Here is a 19,538-nt window from a genome sequence, read left to right on the forward strand (position 1 = left end):
AACAAAATGATTGCCGTCTATATGATTATTGTCAATTGTGATCTTAATTTCAAAGGGGCAGCTCGTGATGTTTTAAAACAGTTTCTAGTACCTAATAATGATGTACTTAACGAAAAGATAATTAAAATGTGTTTTGCAACATTACCATACAGTAGACTTTGTTAGGTTTTTTTTTTTTTCATTGAAGACTTCTGTTTACCTTTTTTATTAGCCCTGCCCCAACAACCACAGAGCTGCTCAGTCCTGCCACAACTCAGTTTTAACAGAGGCGTGACTCAGTTCGAGGGAGGGGGAAGGATGTCTTTAAATAATCTTGAGGTTTTGTATTATTAAACTGCAGCAAAACAGCGAAATATACTGTATGTGTGACAATTAAAGCAATAAACAATTGTCATGGGTTTTCTTGACATAATTTAAGTAGCTGCACTATAGTTAAGAAAATAATGGTCGGCATACAGTATATCTGGAGCAATTATCAGCAGCTTATATGATGCGGGCATGTTATGAAATCAAGGTCATGGTGTTGACATCAAATGTAATGTTATGAGTAATGAGTTTATTCCAGGAAATCTGAGGGATGTGCTGAAATAGCTGCATCTCAAAGAGAGCACAACAAACACGCCACAAGACTTAAGACTCGTGGATCTTCTAGTCAGCGCTACAGGGTTTTTAAAACATTAAAGGGGTGTAGTTTTTTTAACTGTTATGTTGTTCTACAGTAACAGAATAATATTTAGCAGTTTAATATTTCTACATTTATATTTACAGTTAGTATAACATTTATTATTAAGGGTTCCTATAACCAGAGCAAACATAAATTATACATTTAATATTTAAGATTTCTCTTGATAAGTACTGCTATATTTTGAACAACAACAACAACAAAAAAATCATGTAAATTTATGCCATGGGATAATGATAGAAACCTTTGTAGTTGACAGTAACAATAATCAGTGAGTGGCAGTGTTTTTTAAACTAGCTATATTATGGCAAAGAGTGGCACTTTAGCAGACAAAATGTGCTTCACATTCTAATTTATAGATCATAATTGTCAGTGCATTTGTTCACTGAGTTTTTCAACAAATGAAAATCTCTCAGCCTATTTGGGCTGGAAAGAACAATATTTCAATACCTGCTCAAGTACATGATTTGGCCCACTGAATTTCACTGTTATCTTTGAGGTACTTGTGATGAAATCCCATCTGCAAAACAGAACATTAAATATCCTACACAAGGGGTGTGCAAACTTTTGCTCAACTGTATGTTCTTGACCCTGATTATAGTGATAACTTCATTAATGCATGAAAATAAAATATCAAACAGATGAAATCTGGTTGGTAACACACTTTTATTAAAAAGAAGAAACCTGATAGCTAGTTAGGAATTGCTGTTGATCTGCAGTGTATCTGAAATATTAGTGTTGAATTGGTAACAAAACGTGTTAGCATTGATAAGCTTCTTCAGTCTCCCATGTCTTTGGTGTCACTCCATATAAAATATTACAATACTGGTCACTTGTTCATGTGCATTACAATAATTAAGAATAATAACAACATTGTATCAAACAACATGACTTAAATACACAATACAAAGAGGTGCATTTCTCAACACTGGCGTTCTTTCAATGCATGTACCCTGAAGAGCATTAGAATAAGAGTAAGAAAACAAGCTGGTATTATCAACTAGGTCCACTGTAAAAAGAGGGATTTAAAAACAGGACTGCTTTCACTGCCATCGTGATTAGTCTTAGTTCAGAAAAAATCGCTGATGGCCTCAGAGCTAAATTGCAGTGCCAAAATGTTTTTATCCCATCAAATACAAACAGGATGAAATTTTCTGTACATATATGAAGAATATGGTGATGTAATGGCTTTACACTAATCCCTTTTCATAGGTCTGTTTCAGCAATCTCTTTGAGCAATCACATTCAGATATAGCATGAAGCACACATCCCAAGTGCCTGATGAAAAGATTATGGACACTCTTGGCCATTGGAGAGCATCTTTCACTTCACTGAAACCCTGTTGACTTCGAGTTGTTAACTGTAACTGTGAGTCAATGTTGTGAATGCAGACTGCGTCATTAGACTACGATATCTTGCATGTGGTCCTTGTGCAGCTCTGTGACGGGCTCAGGGGTGGGTAGATGAGTTTGGATTTTTTTGTTCCGTTCCTCTTCGCGCCGCTGCTGGCTATGACGGAGTAGGAGCGTCCGTGCATCATGCGGGCGTTGAGGCCGTTGGCCATGGAAAAGGACTTCAGGTGGCTCTTTAAGGCAACAGGAAGCGGGAGTTTGTCCACCAGGTGCACAGGGGTGCAGGAGACGATGGATCGGCAGCACAGATCCTGCAGACTCAACACTGCACACAGAGAGAGACGATCTAATGATACACTCTCTACATTTATCAGTGTCTATTAAGTATCAGTGTCTTCAAAGAGACAATTCTTGTCTGCCTGCAAACAAAACAATACTTCTGTATTAGGTGCTCAGTGACAGCGGGCGGTGATATTAGAAGGGAGGTTAAAATCTAATCTAATCCATCAGTGGCAATGAAGGTATAAGGGTTGAGTAATGCATTATATAACAAAGTATCACTGATGGCACAATAAGAATGGTCTGGGGAAAAATATCACACACACACACACACACACACACACACACACACACACTATATATATTTTATATATATGTAAAGGCAGATGGACAGCTGCATTATTTATTTATTTATTTATTTTTAAAGTGTGTGTTGCTCTACTGGGGGGCACGGTGGCTTAGTGGTTAGCACGTTTGCCTCACACCTCTTGGGTTGGGGGTTGGGTTTGGGCGCACCCTGTGCGTACAAAGTTTGCATCTTCTCTTTGGGGGTTTCCTTCGGGTACTCTGGTTTCCTCCCCCACTCCAAAGACATGCATTGCAGAAAATTGTCCGTAGTGTCTGAATGGATGTGTGAACTTGTGTGCTATTGTGCCCTGTGATGGGTTAGCACCCCGTCCAGGGTGTAACCCGCCTTGAGCCATGAGGTCTCCGGGATAGGCTCCAGGCTCCCCTGAGGCCCTGTATAGGATAAGCAGTATGGAAAGTGGAAAATAGTATTGCTCTATTGGGTTCATACCATTTTCCTCCAAATAGCAGACGTGGTAAACAGAAAAGCTTTAACCCTATTTGTTCAAACCAAAAGATACTAAACATGTCTTTTTGTGTTATTTGTACTTTGACTGAACAATGCTAAGTTCATTGTACCCATTACTGTATTTCACATGCACTTTGCCAATCATTCCTGATGACATTATGGAAGTGTCAGCAACATGGGCTGAAAAATATCAGCACTGGTGCATATGCAATCTTGGGGGTGTTTGACTCCATGTATTACCATTCTATGTAGTTTCAAATAACAATCAGCCTTAAGACTTTTGTTAAGAGCAAATAATATTATATGGATGCCAAAAATGAAACATTTTATCTTTGATAAAAAGTTTTCCTAGTTTCCCCTGGGATTGTTGTTTATTTTATTGCAACTTTGAGTCAAAAGTGTGGCACATGATTTTATTCTCTTTTACAATAATTTTAAGGCAGAACAAATTTAAATCAAACAGGAACTTAAGACAAAGACATAAGCAAAGTACACATCTGTTGGTCTTTTAGGCTGTCACTTGGGAGTCACTTGGGATAAACTTCTTACCTGTTGGTGTGACAACTGCTGTATTAAGAAAAATAAACAAAGGCTGGCTTGGGTTATTAGGCTACATTAAAAACAAAAAGTTTATTCATTGCTCATGACCACAGCCAAAACAGAACTTTAAGGCTTATGTCCACAAACCCAACCCTAAACTAACTTCTGTAATCATTTCATTCTGTTTATGTTGGATCTAACAGCCTTGCATAAATCCCAGACCATGGCTTTGGAATTTTACCACTGGGTGTCTCCAAAGTGGCTGCAGAAGTTTGGCATGCTTTTGGTTTACTAAGCATTCTCTGGCTGCATATGTAATTGCAGTGTAAAGTTATGAGCTCATTTACTTGAGTGTACATTAGATTTAAATCAAAGCCTGTTTAAATTTATTTAAGATGCATTCCAGGGAACGGCACTTTACATATTTTCTGAATGTGGACATACATTTCACTTTAAAGTGCTCAACCCCCCAAAAACCAAAAAAAATTCCCCAAAACAACCTTTCTTCTGTCTTTTATTTGAATTCCTATCTTCACACGTAATGCAATTAAACCTTAAGTCATCGTGATACTTTAGACTGTGAAGAATTAAATACTTTGGTGCTGGTACCTTTGTTAGGTCTCCAGAGTCTCTCCATGCCATGGCGCATTAGAACTATGCGAGCCAACTCCGTGAAGGACTCAGTGATGTTGAAGTTACACAGAGGGCTGACTTCAAAAAAGGTGACACCCAGCCGCTCAGCAAAGGCTTTCGCATTTTCAGTCGTCACCTGACGTTTGTAGGCCAAGTGCAGACGGTTCCCCACAAGGATCTTAGGGACTCCTGGTGCATGCTGAGTATTAATAAAAGTAAATAAATATCATATTTTTGCCACATGTAAACAAACAGAGACATGCAGTCTTTCACAGTTTTCTGCACCTCATACTATACATGATAATTTCCATACTCATTCATATTCCATCTGATTTGTTCTGAAAGACAAATGAAAGCAAAAGTATGGGAATGTTTTACCTCATCAATCTCTTTAATCCATCTGTCAATTCCATCAAAGGACCACCGATTTGTAATGTCATAGACAAGGATAACACCCTGTGAAAACACATGCTACATTACATTAGATAAACATTATTAGATATTATGACATTATATAAACACAGTCTATACTGAAATCTCCATTCTGATTGGCCAGAAGATGACAGATTGATTGATTATTGATGATGCTGATTCATTTTCTAGAACTGCAGCTCTGACAGTACTGACGACTGCAAGTTTTATATTAATGCTCTCATTCTAATTCATTATTGATGTACAGTAACAGCTAATTCACAGGTATTTGTATGACAGATGCGCCACAATAATCTAAGGATGATAATAAACGGATAAAAAAAAATTTGTGTGTGTGTGTGTGTGTGTGTGTGTGTGTGTGTGTGTGTGTGTGTGTGTATATATATATATATATATATATATATATATATATATATATATATATATATATATATATATATATATATATATATATATATATATGGTGTATTTTAACAAAAAAAATATCATTGTTGTTATGGTGACGCGTGAAGAAAGGCTTCAGGACAGAGGACTTTCTGGTTTCTTTGTAACATGACAAGCTGGGTGTTTTAATTTCAAGTGAGACAGAAAAAAGCTGCTATAATGTAAGCAATAACATGGACTAATTTGACTCACAACTGCTCCACAACATTAAATGTAACTATAAAAAGTTGAAAAGCATAAGGTGTCACTAATTATTGGCAACTTACTGTGGTATAAGAGCAATAAAATACTCCAGAATACTATACCGTTATCCTGTTATTGATTATTTTCCTTTAATCTCATCATGTTTTATTCCTTACTAAATACACAGTCCACAAAAATAAGCTCCCATGTGACAGTAGGAAAGTTGAATGTTATATTGTAAACCCACTTACTTTATGAACACTTTAATGAAGGATCCAGTAATAATTCTTTAATAGCTCCCACAGAGCTGATTCCATGAGCATAAAATAGCAGACAAAGTGTGGCGTCATTTAAGGGGACGATTTCCTCTCATTGTGGACAAGACTATAACGTGTGTATGGGCCTGACCACGGGAAATGTCACATTAACAGTAGCGACTCGCCCCTGTTTAACCACATACCACACAGTTTGAACAGGAACTGCTGATCTCTGGGTGGACCCTTTTAAAACTCTGGATGAATTTCAACAACTCCTCCAACATGCAATGCCCAAATCCTCTCTCTCTGCTTGGTTCTCAAATGTAAGAGATTTTCTGGGAAACAAATCTGAGCGCGTACCTGTGCTCCTCTGGAGTACGAGCGGAATATGGTGCAGAAACGTCCCTGTCCAGACGTGTCCCTACAAAATAAACATCACCAATCTCAGTCCAATATTCTTGTGCTATGGAAAACAAGCACATAGACAGGCTGGCAGAAGTTCAGATGTTTCTCTGGCTTCCTTCTGTCCTGTGCTGTGCTTTGCAAAGTAAGTGGCTTCTGGTGCATGGTGAACAGAAGCTAAAGCGACATGGCTCTACAAGCATGGATAGTACATGAATTACCCGAATCTTTCTTCGTTGAAGCACTGCATGCATAGATATATAATTAATAATTTAAGCGGGACTAAAATATTAAAGAATGTAAATAAAACTTGTGGGCATGCTTGGCTGAATGAGTCACAAGGAATTTTCTACAGTAATGGTCTAATTTCCATACTCCGGCTCATATTCGGACGAATATGTGGCATATGGCATATGTTCATACTTCAGAAACCACAGAGCACTGCAGAGTATTCTGCAGTGACAGAAATAACTATTTAAGTGTTCCAAATACTATTACGTAATAGTAGAGTATTTTTATAAAATACGTATAAGATACTTTGACTTTTTTCTAATTTTTTCATAAACTAAGAGCGAACTCATTCTGATGTAGATATACTCACCAAAGCTGCAGTTTGACTCTACGCCCATCAAGCAGTATGGTGGTGGTTTTGCAGTCAATCCCTGTAGAAGAAAACCACATAACTGAATGGCGAGAATCCTTTTACATTCAGGTTTTCTTAACTAATAATATTCATTTAATAAAGTTAACATTATATCACAACAATATGAAATTCTCTAATTTAATTGGTCAGACACAGCATCGCTCTGACAGTTCTGGCTGTAAGGCAAATCACAGGTTTTATACTGATACACTTGTTCTATTATGTTATCATTTTGTTTCTATAGTAAAAAGCTAGGGACTTGTATGACTTAAAGGAATGCATGTTAATAGCTGCTATAATGTGTGCAAGTGATAACGGGAACTAACTCGTCATGTGGATGTTATGCAACATGAAATGTAACTGTAAACTGACAAAACGTGTGATATGTCAATGTTCAGTTAATAAAAAGGTCATTGTTGGCAAATTGCTGTAGTATAGAAGAATGAAACACTTCGGGGTGTGCTGTTACTGAAACATAATCAACTTCAGGATGGCAACAGCATCACACTGTCATTGATTATTTTCCTGTAACAGCATGCCCTGAAGTGCTTTATTCTTTACATTATTAAGTATGAACTCCAGCATGAACACACCAAAAGTAATGTAAACAAAGTAATAAAGAAACTTAAATAAACTTCATTTAGTTCAAATGTGAGCTAAAACGCACACGTTAACGAATATTTATTTCATGTATATCTAAAAATAGGTCCACATAAATGACCATAAATGAAATGACAGAATGCAAGTAAATACTAATAAGCATAACTTTGATCTATGAGCATAAATAGAGGAACTCACCAGTCCAGTATTTATATATGCAGTATATTCGATATTTACTTTATATGTACTTATGAATATTGGATAAGCATTCACGGTTTGGCTTCTTTGGTTCAGCGTTTAGGCAAACATCAAATAATACTATGGTTAATTAGTTGGTTGACATTTTTTTTAATGTCATTCATTTTGAGGTTCAGGGTTTGTTATGTAAACAATTACAACTAAATCTACTTCAGGGATGGTAAAATGAACTTTTATTAAATGATACTTGAAGCTCAACAGAGATAAAAATAAAAATACAAAAATTAGGAAATATAAATAATGTCTATTTTAAATGCTTTACATTTCATTCAGTGTTCTGCTGCTCACACTGAGCTGTCTTCGGACATCCTTGACTAACAAAGGAAAAGCTTCAGATGTCTCTTTCTTAGGAGTGCTTAGTGTCATATCTGTGAGGTTGTTGGCTCCACACACACACACACACACCATTTGGAGTTCTTCGGAAGAGCTACATTCCTTGATGACAGCCAGACTGAAAGCCAATACTGTGGATATATACTCTTATCTCTGAGGCATATCTAAGTGACAGGGTTGGGTGATGGATCCATCAGTCTCCGAATGATGCTGTCATAAACTCCGCAGGCATTAATGTGAGCCTGGGATGTGGAAACCAGAATGAATCTGAAGATATGCATTAAACAGAGCATTGCACAATGGATTTCTTTCAAAAGAAAAACTTTCTAGCAGAACATAATGTGATGCATGATAAATGTGTTCGCTTAACCAGTCGAGTCACATTGTAAGAGATTTTAGAAGAATAAAGTCAAGGCCTGAGCACTTCCTATTTGAAACAGTGGATTCTGTGTGCATGATCGCCTTACAAAATTCACAAGCGCCGCTTTTGTTAAATATTTTACACTGGATTTAATTGAACCCCAGCAGACACAGCAAGGTTAAATGGTTTAGGTTTTATAGGGAGGGAAGGTAAAACAAAAGCAAGAGCCTATTTCTACACCGGAATACAAATTAGCAAGCAAACAAATAATTAGCAAAATGACTTCAAAAATCACAGGCCGTAGAGAAGCTTTGTAATATTAACCCATGTGATTTTTTTTTGTGTGTCTGCCTGCAAAACGCAATCTTCCTGTTTGTGTAGGCAACCTCTGATTCATCGACAGAAATTTTTCACACCAACTTGTTCCATCTCCCCTTTACAATTATTCAGTGCACATCTTTTCTCTTCCTTCACACAACACAGCAACAAGGCCTGGACGTTTTCTGACAGAATGACACACAGAGAACCAACTGGAGAGAGGCGGTAGGAAGCTGAAATCTGTAGTAGGTGATGACGTTCTAGAGCTCAGACTCACAGAGCTATCACCGACACACACTCGCTGGTACAACAAAACAGACCAAACCACAACACAAACGCCCTTTGTGTTCCCTCCATCTTTGAGGAGACAGATTGATTTATTAACCAAGTAGCACAAACAAGCCAGCGTTTTCTCCATCTGACCTTAGTGTGAAGTTCAGTTAAAAACACTGAAGAGATATGTTTGGCTTACTCTTCAGCTGTAAGGTTTCTTTCTCAGCTTTGCATGATGAAAGCTGAGATGCTTCATTTGTCGGTGACGCACTGTGGAACAGGCTATGGAGAAAGGCATCTTTCTATAAACATTCATTCTGAGAACAGAGCCTTCCAAAGAGGGTCACACAAAAGCGCTTAGACAAACATCTGTATATTCTACGCTTTTATTGCCAGCAAACCTTGGCTGCGTTCACACTCCCACTTGGTTCATCTTGTTTAGTGCCTGAGTGCAGAGGAAAGCGGACTTATGTAAGTGGTTATGACAGTCATAATAATTGTGCCAGACAGAAAAGAGCCTCCTGCGATCTGGCAGCACGGCACGGTTATCATCTATCAAATATTAAATCCAATCTGTTAAACGAAATCACAGGGCTACAGTCCTAGTATACTCACTTGAATATCTTAGAGAGTCTGGTTTCAGAATAATACTATCTTGGCAGCTGCATGTGGAGGCCTAAGGAGGAAAAATGATGCCAAAGATGTGGCACAGTAGATGAATCAGCTGTGAAATTTCAAGGCACGGAGGAAGAGGGTGGCAGAATGTTCTATGTATGTATCACTCTCCCACCAGGAATCTAATCTTGGACCCGTTTGGATTCAATATATCCTGTGTCAATAACAAAGTGCAATGGGCTTGTCTGTTTGTAATTGCTGGCCAAAGGTTCCATATAAAGCAAACCCAGCCAGCGATTCTTCTGACATGTAACTGTAATCAATCGTCTGTTTCCTTGTCTGCATTCAACACCTACAAAATAATACTGTACTGCTGGGATGAACCTGAGACAGCTATTAAAGGTATTTTGTGCTCTTTGCCATGGAACAAACAGGCTGTGATTCATTAAATGTTGACACAAGTAAACTAAGTCAATCTGTCATCAATCTCCCCATCTGACACATCAGCAGGGTAATCTATCATGAGTAGATGAGTCTCAGAGTACTCAAATAACACTTGGACTTTGCTAAAGTGCATTCTGAAGATGACCCTTGATAAGACTAAGAGAATTATTATGCATTTTAAAGATTGCAATAATTCATGATGCAATAGGTCACGCTGACAACACAACAGAAGGCAATGGCACGTCTGTACAATCGTAATGTTTACAAAAGAGCTCCAGATGGTGGACGGGTCACATTTTAACAGTAGCAAAACATAAGCTCATGTGCTGTCGTGTCAGGAATAACTGAACACACACAAAAAAGTCATAAGATTACTGTGCTGCCAAGAGATTTGTAATAAAGAATCCCTACACTTATCTATTCCAACTGTGCACCTTAGGAGACAAGAGAGTTTAGTAGGTGCCACTATTTCCAGCTTTTACATCATGTTCCCTGTGGTGTTTCACTGAAACACACCAGTCTCAGAGGAGCAGTTATTTTCCAGAGCAGGCCTTGTGTTACCAGAGTTCAACTCCTAATGATAAGTCACTCTCTGGTCCTTAATCTAGAAGTGCATGCACCGTGAGTAAACTATCAAAGAAGATGTAGATTAAAACTTTTAATTTAGATGAGATAACATATTTCCACAAACAGCAGCCATGTATTGCTCTCTGGACTGTTTCCATGTGTTTGTTTTAATCTACAGCACCTTGTACCTACTTCATATCAAATGTAACATCACAACATAATCCTACTTGTGGCATAAGGTACACATTATTAAGTATGAATGTTTTTAAGGAAACCTTTTTTTTTCCATTTATTATTATTATTATTTTTAGATGTTTTAAGTAACTTTTTTTGTCCCTACTCTTTAACACCCTGTTCCTGGAGATCTATCTTCTTGCAGGTTTCATCTCCAACCAAAATCTAACAAACCTGTTTTAGTTGATCAGGAACTTCTTAAGGCAATGATTAGATGGTCAGGTGGGCACGATTATGGTTGTAGATAAAGTCTTCAGGAAGGTAGATCTCCAGGAACAGGGCTGATGACCACTGCTTTAACAGTACCTGGAAATGAACTTCTCGATCATGGATGTAAACAAAGAGCTTCTCAGAAAGAAAAATCTCACAACAGAAGAGTAGGCTAGTGAAAAAGGGGAAAAGGAGAAACATTACATCTTAAATGTGATCTTTGATGACTCACCCATGTTATATCCATAAGGTGATTCTGTAGCCCCATCCTGCAAACTGGCCAAGATCTCGCCCTTGCCCACATCACTGTCTCCCACAAGCAGGAATTTCAACAGGAAATCATACGCTTTAGCTGGACTGCTCCTGTGGCTCATCTTCACCGAGCGCTCACTCCCATGGCTCAGTATGGAGCGGCATCTTTTTATTTTTATTATTTATTTATTTTATTCAATCTTACTCTATCTTGCTTTTCTCCAAGCGCAATCTCCAGAGCTGTCGCTGATTATTTTTACTTGTCACTTCGCTTTATTTCCCACAGGCAGTACAGCTTGCTCTGATAATAGTGATGCTGTCTAGGAATTACGTTATGGTCACTGGGAATAAAGACACTAATATATGCGACGGCTAATAGTCTTAACAGTCGCGTGAACTATATTTCTATATAAAATAAACCCCACACTACATAACCTCCTGACATTATGCGCGCGCAAAACTTATTATATTTCTTTTATCCTGCTTTGTTTTGGCTTTACAGCCGCATCAGTCCATTGACGTTGATCTGCTTCTGCTAGGATTCCACTGTACTGTAGCGCCTCTCAACAAGCTGGGGAGGAAAAAAAAAAAGGAAGCTCGTCCCTAACTCGATCCTGATTGGCTCCTCGGTGGAGTTGCTAGGGCAACTCTGTCCTTTTAGTAGTTACAGAACGTGTCCATCAAAATCCATATCTGCGCGTTAAGGTTAAGGAGTGGGTGTGGTTAACAGCATGGAGCCTTGATAAGCGCTGATTCCCGTGCAGTGGTGACGTCACTGGCTCCGTTCATTTCAAAGTGCGTGAAAGCGCCGTCAGACTGAACCGGGGTCAGCGCTCGCTCACCGCTCCGAGCGCAACGTGGTTGGGTTTGTTGTTTTCCGGGGCAGGAAGAATGACGTAGAGCCCTGGAGACAATACCAGGCGTTCTCGTTTTTTTAAATTGTGGTTTAAAACAGCACACGAAGTCCCGACCGACAGTCAGGACTCAGATGGGGATATAGATTAATTGTATATCCTTGATTTACTACTACTACTACTACTACTACTAATAATAATAATACCCATTACAAACCTGGCTTTCCCACTGGATTATGTAATTATTATTCAAAATATCTGTTATCAACATTCTATTAATGGCATTCATTTAACTGGCTTGAACGTATGAGGATGTCTTTGTGTCAAACCAATAACAACAACAAAAACCAAATTGCACTCAACATAGAGGTTACAAATTCCTCTTTTTAATATTCAATTACATTATAACACTAATTATTTCCCCGTCTACTGTCAACAATAATCTATAATCTAATATAAATAATAATAATCTACAATAATCTAATATAAATTAAACGTTGTCATTGTGCATTACAGTCAATTATTTAATTAGGTCACATCTACACTTGTTGGTTAGCCTATCTACTAAGCTCACTTTATTGGATGTAAAGACCTCAAATGTCTCTATCTGGGTATGATTTTATCTCACTTTCCTCTCATATATATATATATATATATATATATATATATGCAACATTTTCACATTGCGCAATTTAGTTTGATTGAGTCCAGGCTTGCTGATGTGATGTTATGTAAGGAAGAGAGATATCTCTAATGTCTACAGTTGCATAATCTTCCAAATCAGAGCCTCCATGTCCTTACGCGACAGACATATTTGATCGTATCATATTGCATTATAACCAAACACAAGCCTGTAACATCTTATACCAGTCAATTATACAGTATATGCAAGTCTCTGGACATATTTCTCAACGAATGGCAGCAAAACAGAAAATTGCAACAGTTTCGCCATCTAGTATTCAGAATTAAGTCATTCAATTTATATAAACTTCAGTACTTGGATGATTTATTGCACCGTAGAAGATATCATCTACATTACAGCGTTTCAGTGGTAATTCAAGTAGAGCATCATAATATTATCATGGTGCATTAGAGTCAGCCTGAACACAGGAAACATACTGACAAAAATGTAGTTTTTAAAAAAAAAAAAAAAAAAAAAAAGGATTTAACAGCTGATCATTCCATAAATACCACTCTCTTTATAGTTTATTTGAAATATTAGGAAAGTCTCTGAACAATAGAACACATGCTGCTACATTTTAACTATAGCCAGGAAGTGGTAATATCTGTCCTTCTTTGGCTTCGAAAAAGGTATAAGAAAGTGTAATTGTGTCAACTCGAGCCATCCTGGGATCTTCATCAAACTCTGGGTCAATGTAAAAGAAAACAGGCATGTCCACCTCTTCATGAGGGTTTAACCTCTGTTCTTCAAAGCAGAAACACTGTATTAGGAAAAAAACACTCAATTTAGTTCAAGTAAGCAATAAGGAGAGGAAATTGAAAACAACACAAAACATACAGACAGAGGACAGAAAATCAAACCTAGGCTCTTATTAAATGGCTTCAATACGAATCTTTATAACTAACATGATCTTCAATGGTGTCCAAGATAAAATTTTGCAATAAATTCTGAGATGAATTTTTCAGTCATTCAACATGTTGTTTCCTAAATTACCCATAATGCCATTCAACTACCTGCTGATAGAGTTGCCAGCAGGATTTAGCCCTTGCTTCATCTCTACCTAAAGAGAACGATACAGCAGCACTTTAATCCTTTAATCTGTCCAGCTCTCTCACTTGCTCATCTGTACGCTCTGCTCAAATAGATCGAGTTCCACAGCTTCGACTTTCCAAAGAAGACTGTCAACACCATCATGCTTGTCATCGTGTGGATCACTAACTAACCGAGCAGAGTCTTTGATGAAACTTAGTGCAACAGCTTTTTTTTTTTAATAGATGCAATACATTCTGGTACTTTTAATCTAACAAGCTGTCTCTTCGACTCTGAGATAATTAAATGTTTTTCTCTTATTATAATCATCACACAAATGTCCCACTGTTACGTCAGAGTGGCACACAACCAAAAACTTAGGTAGAAAGTTAGGTAGAAAGACGGAACGTAAAACAATAAACCCAAGTCAAAACAAGGCATACATACTGACAGATTGGAAGTAGTATTTCAACAGTTACAGTATCACCAATATTATGGTACATGCTCTACATTACCTGAATCTTGTTAAAGTATTGCCCAGCTTCAAATGGCACAACATTGTATGTAGAGATTCCTATCACAGGTTTATCGGTGGGATTCTGGGCTGTGTAAAATGCCAGTGCAGTTTCTCCTGGCACAATCTTAAAAATCAAGGACTAAAGTCAATTAGAATGAAAAGAAAATCTACATGACCAGTCAAATCTACAGGGTGTCCCATACATAGGGGAAAATAACACTTTTTATCTAAATGTCTTCTTATAGATAGTTTTAATTATTATTTTTTCTTCCAGATAACCTTTAAGAATGTCTCTGACAAAAGAAGAACACACTGAAATCATTCTCATTGCTGGATCAGGAAAGGTTGTGATGGGCATGTAATTGCATGCATAACACGAGATGTTAACACGAGCTCATCATGAATGGGAGAGATGACTCTGTGTTTACAAACAAATAGCAATCATGTAGAGGATGTTCCGTTTCAAAGGGAACTCAAGGTTGCGTGAGCTTCACGTTGTGGGAAGCGCCCTCACGCGTGACCGGTATCTGAAATCTGTGTAAAATCAAGCCTATTTATAGGCCTGCTGTGGTCAGGTGACGTGGCATTTCTATAAAATGGCGCCTATAAACCATGTCATCAGCCTTATTATCTTCAGCAAAAGACCGCATGTCAGACTTTGTGTGAGTGTGAAAACTCCTAAAACTCTTCACTTCCTATTTTTTCACAAGAAAAAGTATTTCTTTACACTTCTGCCCATTTGTAAAAAAGAAAAAAGAAAAAAAGAAAAGTATGAGTCAGAGAAAGTTCAGGAAGTGTTGCTCCTTTCTCCCTTTTATTACAGGGGAGGGCAGGGACATTTTCTGTGTGAAGTGTATGGGTGTGGACCAGGCTGAGAAGCCAGAGGGGGGAGCCAGTGCATCATTATAAATTTTTTTAATTATATATATATATATTCACACACACACACACACACACACACACACACACACACACACTTCTCAGCCAAAGGGCAATGGGTCCTCTCTCCTGTACTGAGAGTCAACCCACCCTCTCTGACACTGCGGAGCCAGAGGGGGGAGCCAGTGAGAGGAGTGTGCTCCGTCAAACTGTAGAAAATTCCCCTTTTTTCCCCCGGGAAGTGTCACGCTTCTGAGGAAAGCCGTGTTTATAACTCTGCGACGAGGGATTATTCGGTCATTCTGGGGATAAATAGTACAGCTATTTTGCTATGCCAAAGGTAGAGGAGGTCCTTACAAGCCACATCTCTCCAGCTTCAGCATAAAAATCAGGGGTGCAGGCTTTGCCATGCAGGCCGTGTAAGACCACCTCGGCATTGGTTGGTGAAGCCTATGCAGCAGCGGGTCTTGCTTGAAAGTCTCAGCGTACAATGGCCGTACAATGGCAGTATGGTAGGCCTACCAAGCAGACCTGCTGAACTGTGAGGGAGGCACAGAAGATGAGTGTGGCGGCCCGCCTCCCTTAACAGAAAGCAGTTGCAGACCGCTAGTAGGCCTGATTTTATATGGTAATCACTGCTGAAAACGCAAAAAGAAGCAGTCCTGAGGGGCCGTGGAGGGAGACAACAGAGGACGAGAGGTTAGCCATCCCAAGTTTTCAGTTTTTCTGGTCAGAGAGCTGTCACAGAGCAATGAAAATCTGATGCTTTCCCTCCAACAAAATGTGGAAAATTAATGTCACTAAAGACCATCTGTCAGCATGGAAACTACTGTCAAATATGTCTCCATGGGTTCTGTCCTTCATAGAAAAGAGTACCGGGTCCAGTTCATATCGCGACCTCCCCGTTTCAGAGGCGTGCTCACCACAGTAGTCAGCACAAGGCAGAGCCAGACATAAGCCCTCTCTTGGACAAAGGGGCCATAGAACATACACCTCCTCTCTGGGTGAAGGAGGCTTTACAGCCGTTATTTCCTGATCCACAGAAAAGATGTGGTATGCAGCTTTAGATTTTAGATCAATTTTAGATCTGCGTCATCTGATCTGTACTCTTCGGACATACAGGTTCAGGATGTTGATGCTCAAATGTATCGTTCCCACAGACTCAGTTTGAGGATTGGTTTGTGACCATAGATCTAAAAAAGACGCATATTCCATTGCCCAGTCACAGGAAGCTCCTGAGCTTCACGTTTGGAGGTAACGCATATCAATATTGGCTCTTCCTTTAGGCTCATTATCAGACACTCATTATCAGACAGTATCAGCCAGAGGAGGATGTCCTCCAGGAGAGTTTTTTTATTTTATTTTTTAAATTTTATACCACACCGTGGTATCGACTTTGGTATCGAGTATCGTGTACTTCTGGTGGTATCAGTACCGACTACTAGATTTTTGGTATCATGACATCCCTAGGTATTACAGTTTGGCCTTATGGGCCAGCTCATATATTGTTCTGTGAAATAATATCTTTCCTGGACGGCACTCTCTGGGAGATTCCCATTCGCAGGGATCTATTGTCTCAAACCAGATGGTTGATTTATCACCCTCGGCTGGAACCATGGAAACTGTGAATCTGGCCCCTAAGAGGCACCAGCTCATAGATTCCAGTCTCTCAACCGAGGTTGCAGAGACCATGTTAAATGCTAGGAACATCAGTGCGAACCAGTAAACTGCGCAATGGCTACAGTCCCGGAGTTCTTACAGGAATGTTTTTCAGCAAGGTTGACTCCTTCTACAATTAGGGTCTATGTGACTGCCATTTCGGCCAGCCACGCCCCTCGTGATGGAGCCTCTGTGACAGGCCATACCCTCAGTATGACTGAGTGGGTATACTTATTTCCACAACGTGAAGCTCATGCAACGTTGAGTTCCCTTTTAAAGGGAACACCTGGGTTACACGTGTAACCCTGTTCCCTGTTAAGGGAACAAGACGTTGCATAGCTTTGTCATACCCGGGCATGCCTGTGAATCATGTCTTCGCTTCAGATAATAGAGGCTGATGACGTGGTTGACAGGCGCCGTTTTATAGTCACGCGCCACGCAAAATGCCACGTCACCTGACCACGGCAGGCATATAAATAGGCAGGAATTTACACAGACTTCATATACCGGTCACGTGTGAGGGTGCTTCCCACAGTGTGAAGCTCACGCAACGTCTCGTCCCTTCTCAGTGAACAAGGTTAACTGCATTTTGTAAATAAATTTACATTTAGCTACAAAGTGTTAATTTTCCCTATGCATGTATGGGACACACTGCATATTACTGTAGAGAAGGCCATAAAACTGAAAAAGAGGCCGACTTTTACATTCATGTTGTGTGTATGAATAACAATTTAAAACAAAATAATAAGCAATAATTTATCATCGCACATAGATTTCTGACTGCTGAGGACGAAAATTCCACTGGAGGCTGGCGTGTGTGTCAGCATTAAAGGTGACTTTAATAATGCGGTCCTTAACCGGTTTCATCGTCTCCACTAAATCTGTATCGTGTCCTGCTGTTGCTGTGCCTCCCAGTCCAGATGCCTGAGGTACAAAACAGATCACTACTAAACCATGTGCAATCAATTTCGTTAAACAAGAAGTCCATGTAAAACTATTTTGATGTTAGCCTAAACGGCTGACAAATCAAAACCATAAGACATCCAGCACTGACCTGGCAGTACAGTCTGTAGAGTGGCACAGCAGCATATGACATGCCAATCATTCCAACCCCAGCGGCTGCAATATACGTCAAGATGGTCTTGTTTTTTCGCTTCCATTCCTCCTGCTGCTTCTGCTTGTGGGTTTTAGCTCCTCGTGTCTGGCTGACAAAGCGCTGAGAGGTTCTCCTGACAAACAGCTGATTGCTGGAGGTTGCAAGTCCTCTGACAGTCAGGCTTTTAACACATTTCTGGGCATTACAAAATGCTTGGTGTATATGGTGCTTTACACAGCACCCATGGAGAGCGAAGGACAGTAACATTCCCTCCAAAATCTAGAAGAAATCCTCGTCAGGACAGTTCTTTCACCAGGCTGTAGCACCTGAAACGCAACGTAGTATATTGGACTAATGTTATAACCTAATTATAGAAAGAGAAAACTGTATTGTGGAATATTTAGAGATAGTATGCCTAATTACATTTCAATGTAAGAAAGCTTGATACATTGATAATCATCAAAATACCACCAACGTGCTTAAACGTACTAAGGTATCAAGTGGACAGTGACTGTACCTTATAAAGGTATAGTCTTTATACTGACTATTTATATAGTAAGTAAATATTAAGTATTATTTTTGGTAGGACTTAAAAAAAAAAACAAATAAATAAAAAAATTACCCAAAGTGGCTAATATCTAGATAGCTGAATTATGTTCAGATAAATTTAATCATAATCATAATAAAGTCTGCGAGTTTTAAAAATCTGGGGTTCTCAAACTGTTTGTGGCCCATGTCCCCTTTAATTGTTAACACAGATTCTACAAAACGCTTAAACATAGATTTATTTAATAAGCATTACTGTAATGTGTATTATAATATTTTGCCTATTTATTCAGATCCACAGAGATTTCTACTTTCCACCAAGATTCATTTCGAGTGACCAGTCAGACAAGCCAATTAGTTCAACACACCATGATAACAAATTGTATAAAGTGTGAATGTGTTAACTAACTAGCTAGTTTAACGTGTTCATGTTAATCCACTTTATCCTTTCAGTCAACGCAGATAACCTAAATGTACTGTAGAAGAACAATTTAACAGATTTATAATAATAATAATAATAATAATAATAATAATAATAATAATAATAATAATAATAATAATAATAATAATACACGAGATTCTTACCTAAACGAAATGACAGCGCTGGACACAACCCTCCAGCAACCTACAACCTGCATCAGGCAAGCTGGTCCCACTAAGTCACGACTCCCCCGAAAACAAACTCCTGTAGCATTAGTTCCGAGAGACCGCTTTCTCGTCTTCTTCGCTGGATTTATTGGCAGGTTGTGAACCACTTAGCAGTGGTTGTACATCTATACTGCCACCTCGTGTTCTGAACTGAAATGGCACAGCATTAATTCGACTGCCGCTAGGGTGACAGAACAGAGAGACTTCACACAGTTCATCTCTACTTCGTGTATGTTTTACAGATAATACATTTATGTTTTAAATTTCGTCTGCTATATGTTTACCAAGAGTGTTTAGAGTTGAATTGAGCAAGCCAACTGGGTGACCTATATATAACCTTTTCAGTTAGCTTGATCATATTATTGATAGCTATTGGAAATGCATGTATATAACCATACAGCTACATCATAAAGGTCACGTGTAAATATAAGAGAAATAAATATGCAAAAATGTTCTTCATTCACCTCCATTAACTGCTTTATCCTGGTCAGGTGGATTC

At 38.7% G+C, this 19,538-nt stretch overlaps 2 protein-coding genes across 4 annotated transcripts; both read right to left on the bottom strand.

Annotated features, from left to right (window-relative positions):
* Positions 1 to 1,329: 1,329 nt before the first annotated feature.
* rab40b (RAB40B, member RAS oncogene family) lies at positions 1,330 to 11,694 on the bottom strand. Its single transcript, XM_017483725.3, has 6 exons — positions 11,110 to 11,694; positions 6,623 to 6,683; positions 5,980 to 6,040; positions 4,682 to 4,759; positions 4,280 to 4,502; positions 1,330 to 2,359 (listed from the first exon to the last, which is right to left on the bottom strand). Exons 1-6 carry the CDS (start codon positions 11,249 to 11,251, stop codon positions 2,088 to 2,090), a joined length of 837 nt encoding a protein of 278 aa, XP_017339214.1. The 5' UTR covers positions 11,252 to 11,694; the 3' UTR covers positions 1,330 to 2,087.
* Positions 11,695 to 12,936: 1,242 nt separating this feature from the next.
* Positions 12,937 to 19,126, bottom strand: LOC108273989 (cytochrome c oxidase assembly protein COX11, mitochondrial). 3 transcript variants are annotated; one of them, XM_047159295.2, is made up of 6 exons: positions 18,977 to 19,098; positions 18,805 to 18,867; positions 17,804 to 18,171; positions 17,518 to 17,673; positions 14,210 to 14,335; positions 12,937 to 13,425 (listed from the first exon to the last, which is right to left on the bottom strand). In XM_047159295.2, the coding sequence occupies exons 3-6, from the start codon at positions 18,110 to 18,112 to the stop codon at positions 13,243 to 13,245; spliced, it is 774 nt and encodes a 257-aa protein (XP_047015251.1). In that variant the 5' UTR covers positions 18,113 to 18,171; positions 18,805 to 18,867; positions 18,977 to 19,098; the 3' UTR covers positions 12,937 to 13,242. The 3 variants fall into 3 exon arrangements, with proteins under 3 accessions (XP_047015251.1, XP_017339215.1, XP_053541354.1); XM_053685379.1 differs by lacking the exon at positions 18,805 to 18,867 and adding an exon at positions 13,679 to 13,725 and having other exon boundaries at positions 13,168 to 13,425; positions 18,977 to 19,126; XM_017483726.3 differs by lacking the exon at positions 18,805 to 18,867 and having other exon boundaries at positions 18,977 to 19,125.
* Between the last annotated feature and the right edge of the window lie 412 nt (positions 19,127 to 19,538).

The sequence above is a fragment of the Ictalurus punctatus genome, chromosome 13 (genome assembly GCF_001660625.3).
Source record: "Ictalurus punctatus breed USDA103 chromosome 13, Coco_2.0, whole genome shotgun sequence".
Taxonomy (NCBI): Eukaryota; Metazoa; Chordata; class Actinopteri; order Siluriformes; family Ictaluridae; genus Ictalurus; species Ictalurus punctatus.

Bases quoted from the DNA above. Each gene is read 5' to 3' on its own strand.
- rab40b (XM_017483725.3), bottom strand. From the start codon at position 11,251: ATGAGCCACAGGAGCAGTCCAGCTAAAGCGTATGATTTCCTGTTGAAA. The intron at 4,503-4,681 runs GTAAAACATTCC...ATTAATACTCAG, and splicing joins GGATTAAAGAGATTGATGAG to CATGCACCAGGAGTCCCTAA. The intron at 2,360-4,279 runs GTACCAGCACCA...CTCTGTGTGCAG, and splicing joins ACTCTGGAGACCTAACAAAG to TGTTGAGTCTGCAGGATCTG.
- LOC108273989 (XM_017483726.3), bottom strand. From the start codon at position 18,112: ATGTTACTGTCCTTCGCTCTCCATGGGTGCTGTGTAAAGCACCATATA. The intron at 14,336-17,517 runs GTGCGATGATAA...TTGATTTTTAAG, and splicing joins CTCAGCAGTCAGAAATCTAT to ATTGTGCCAGGAGAAACTGC. The intron at 13,426-14,209 runs GTAATGTAGAGC...TTCCTAATACAG, and splicing joins AATACTTTAACAAGATTCAG to TGTTTCTGCTTTGAAGAACA.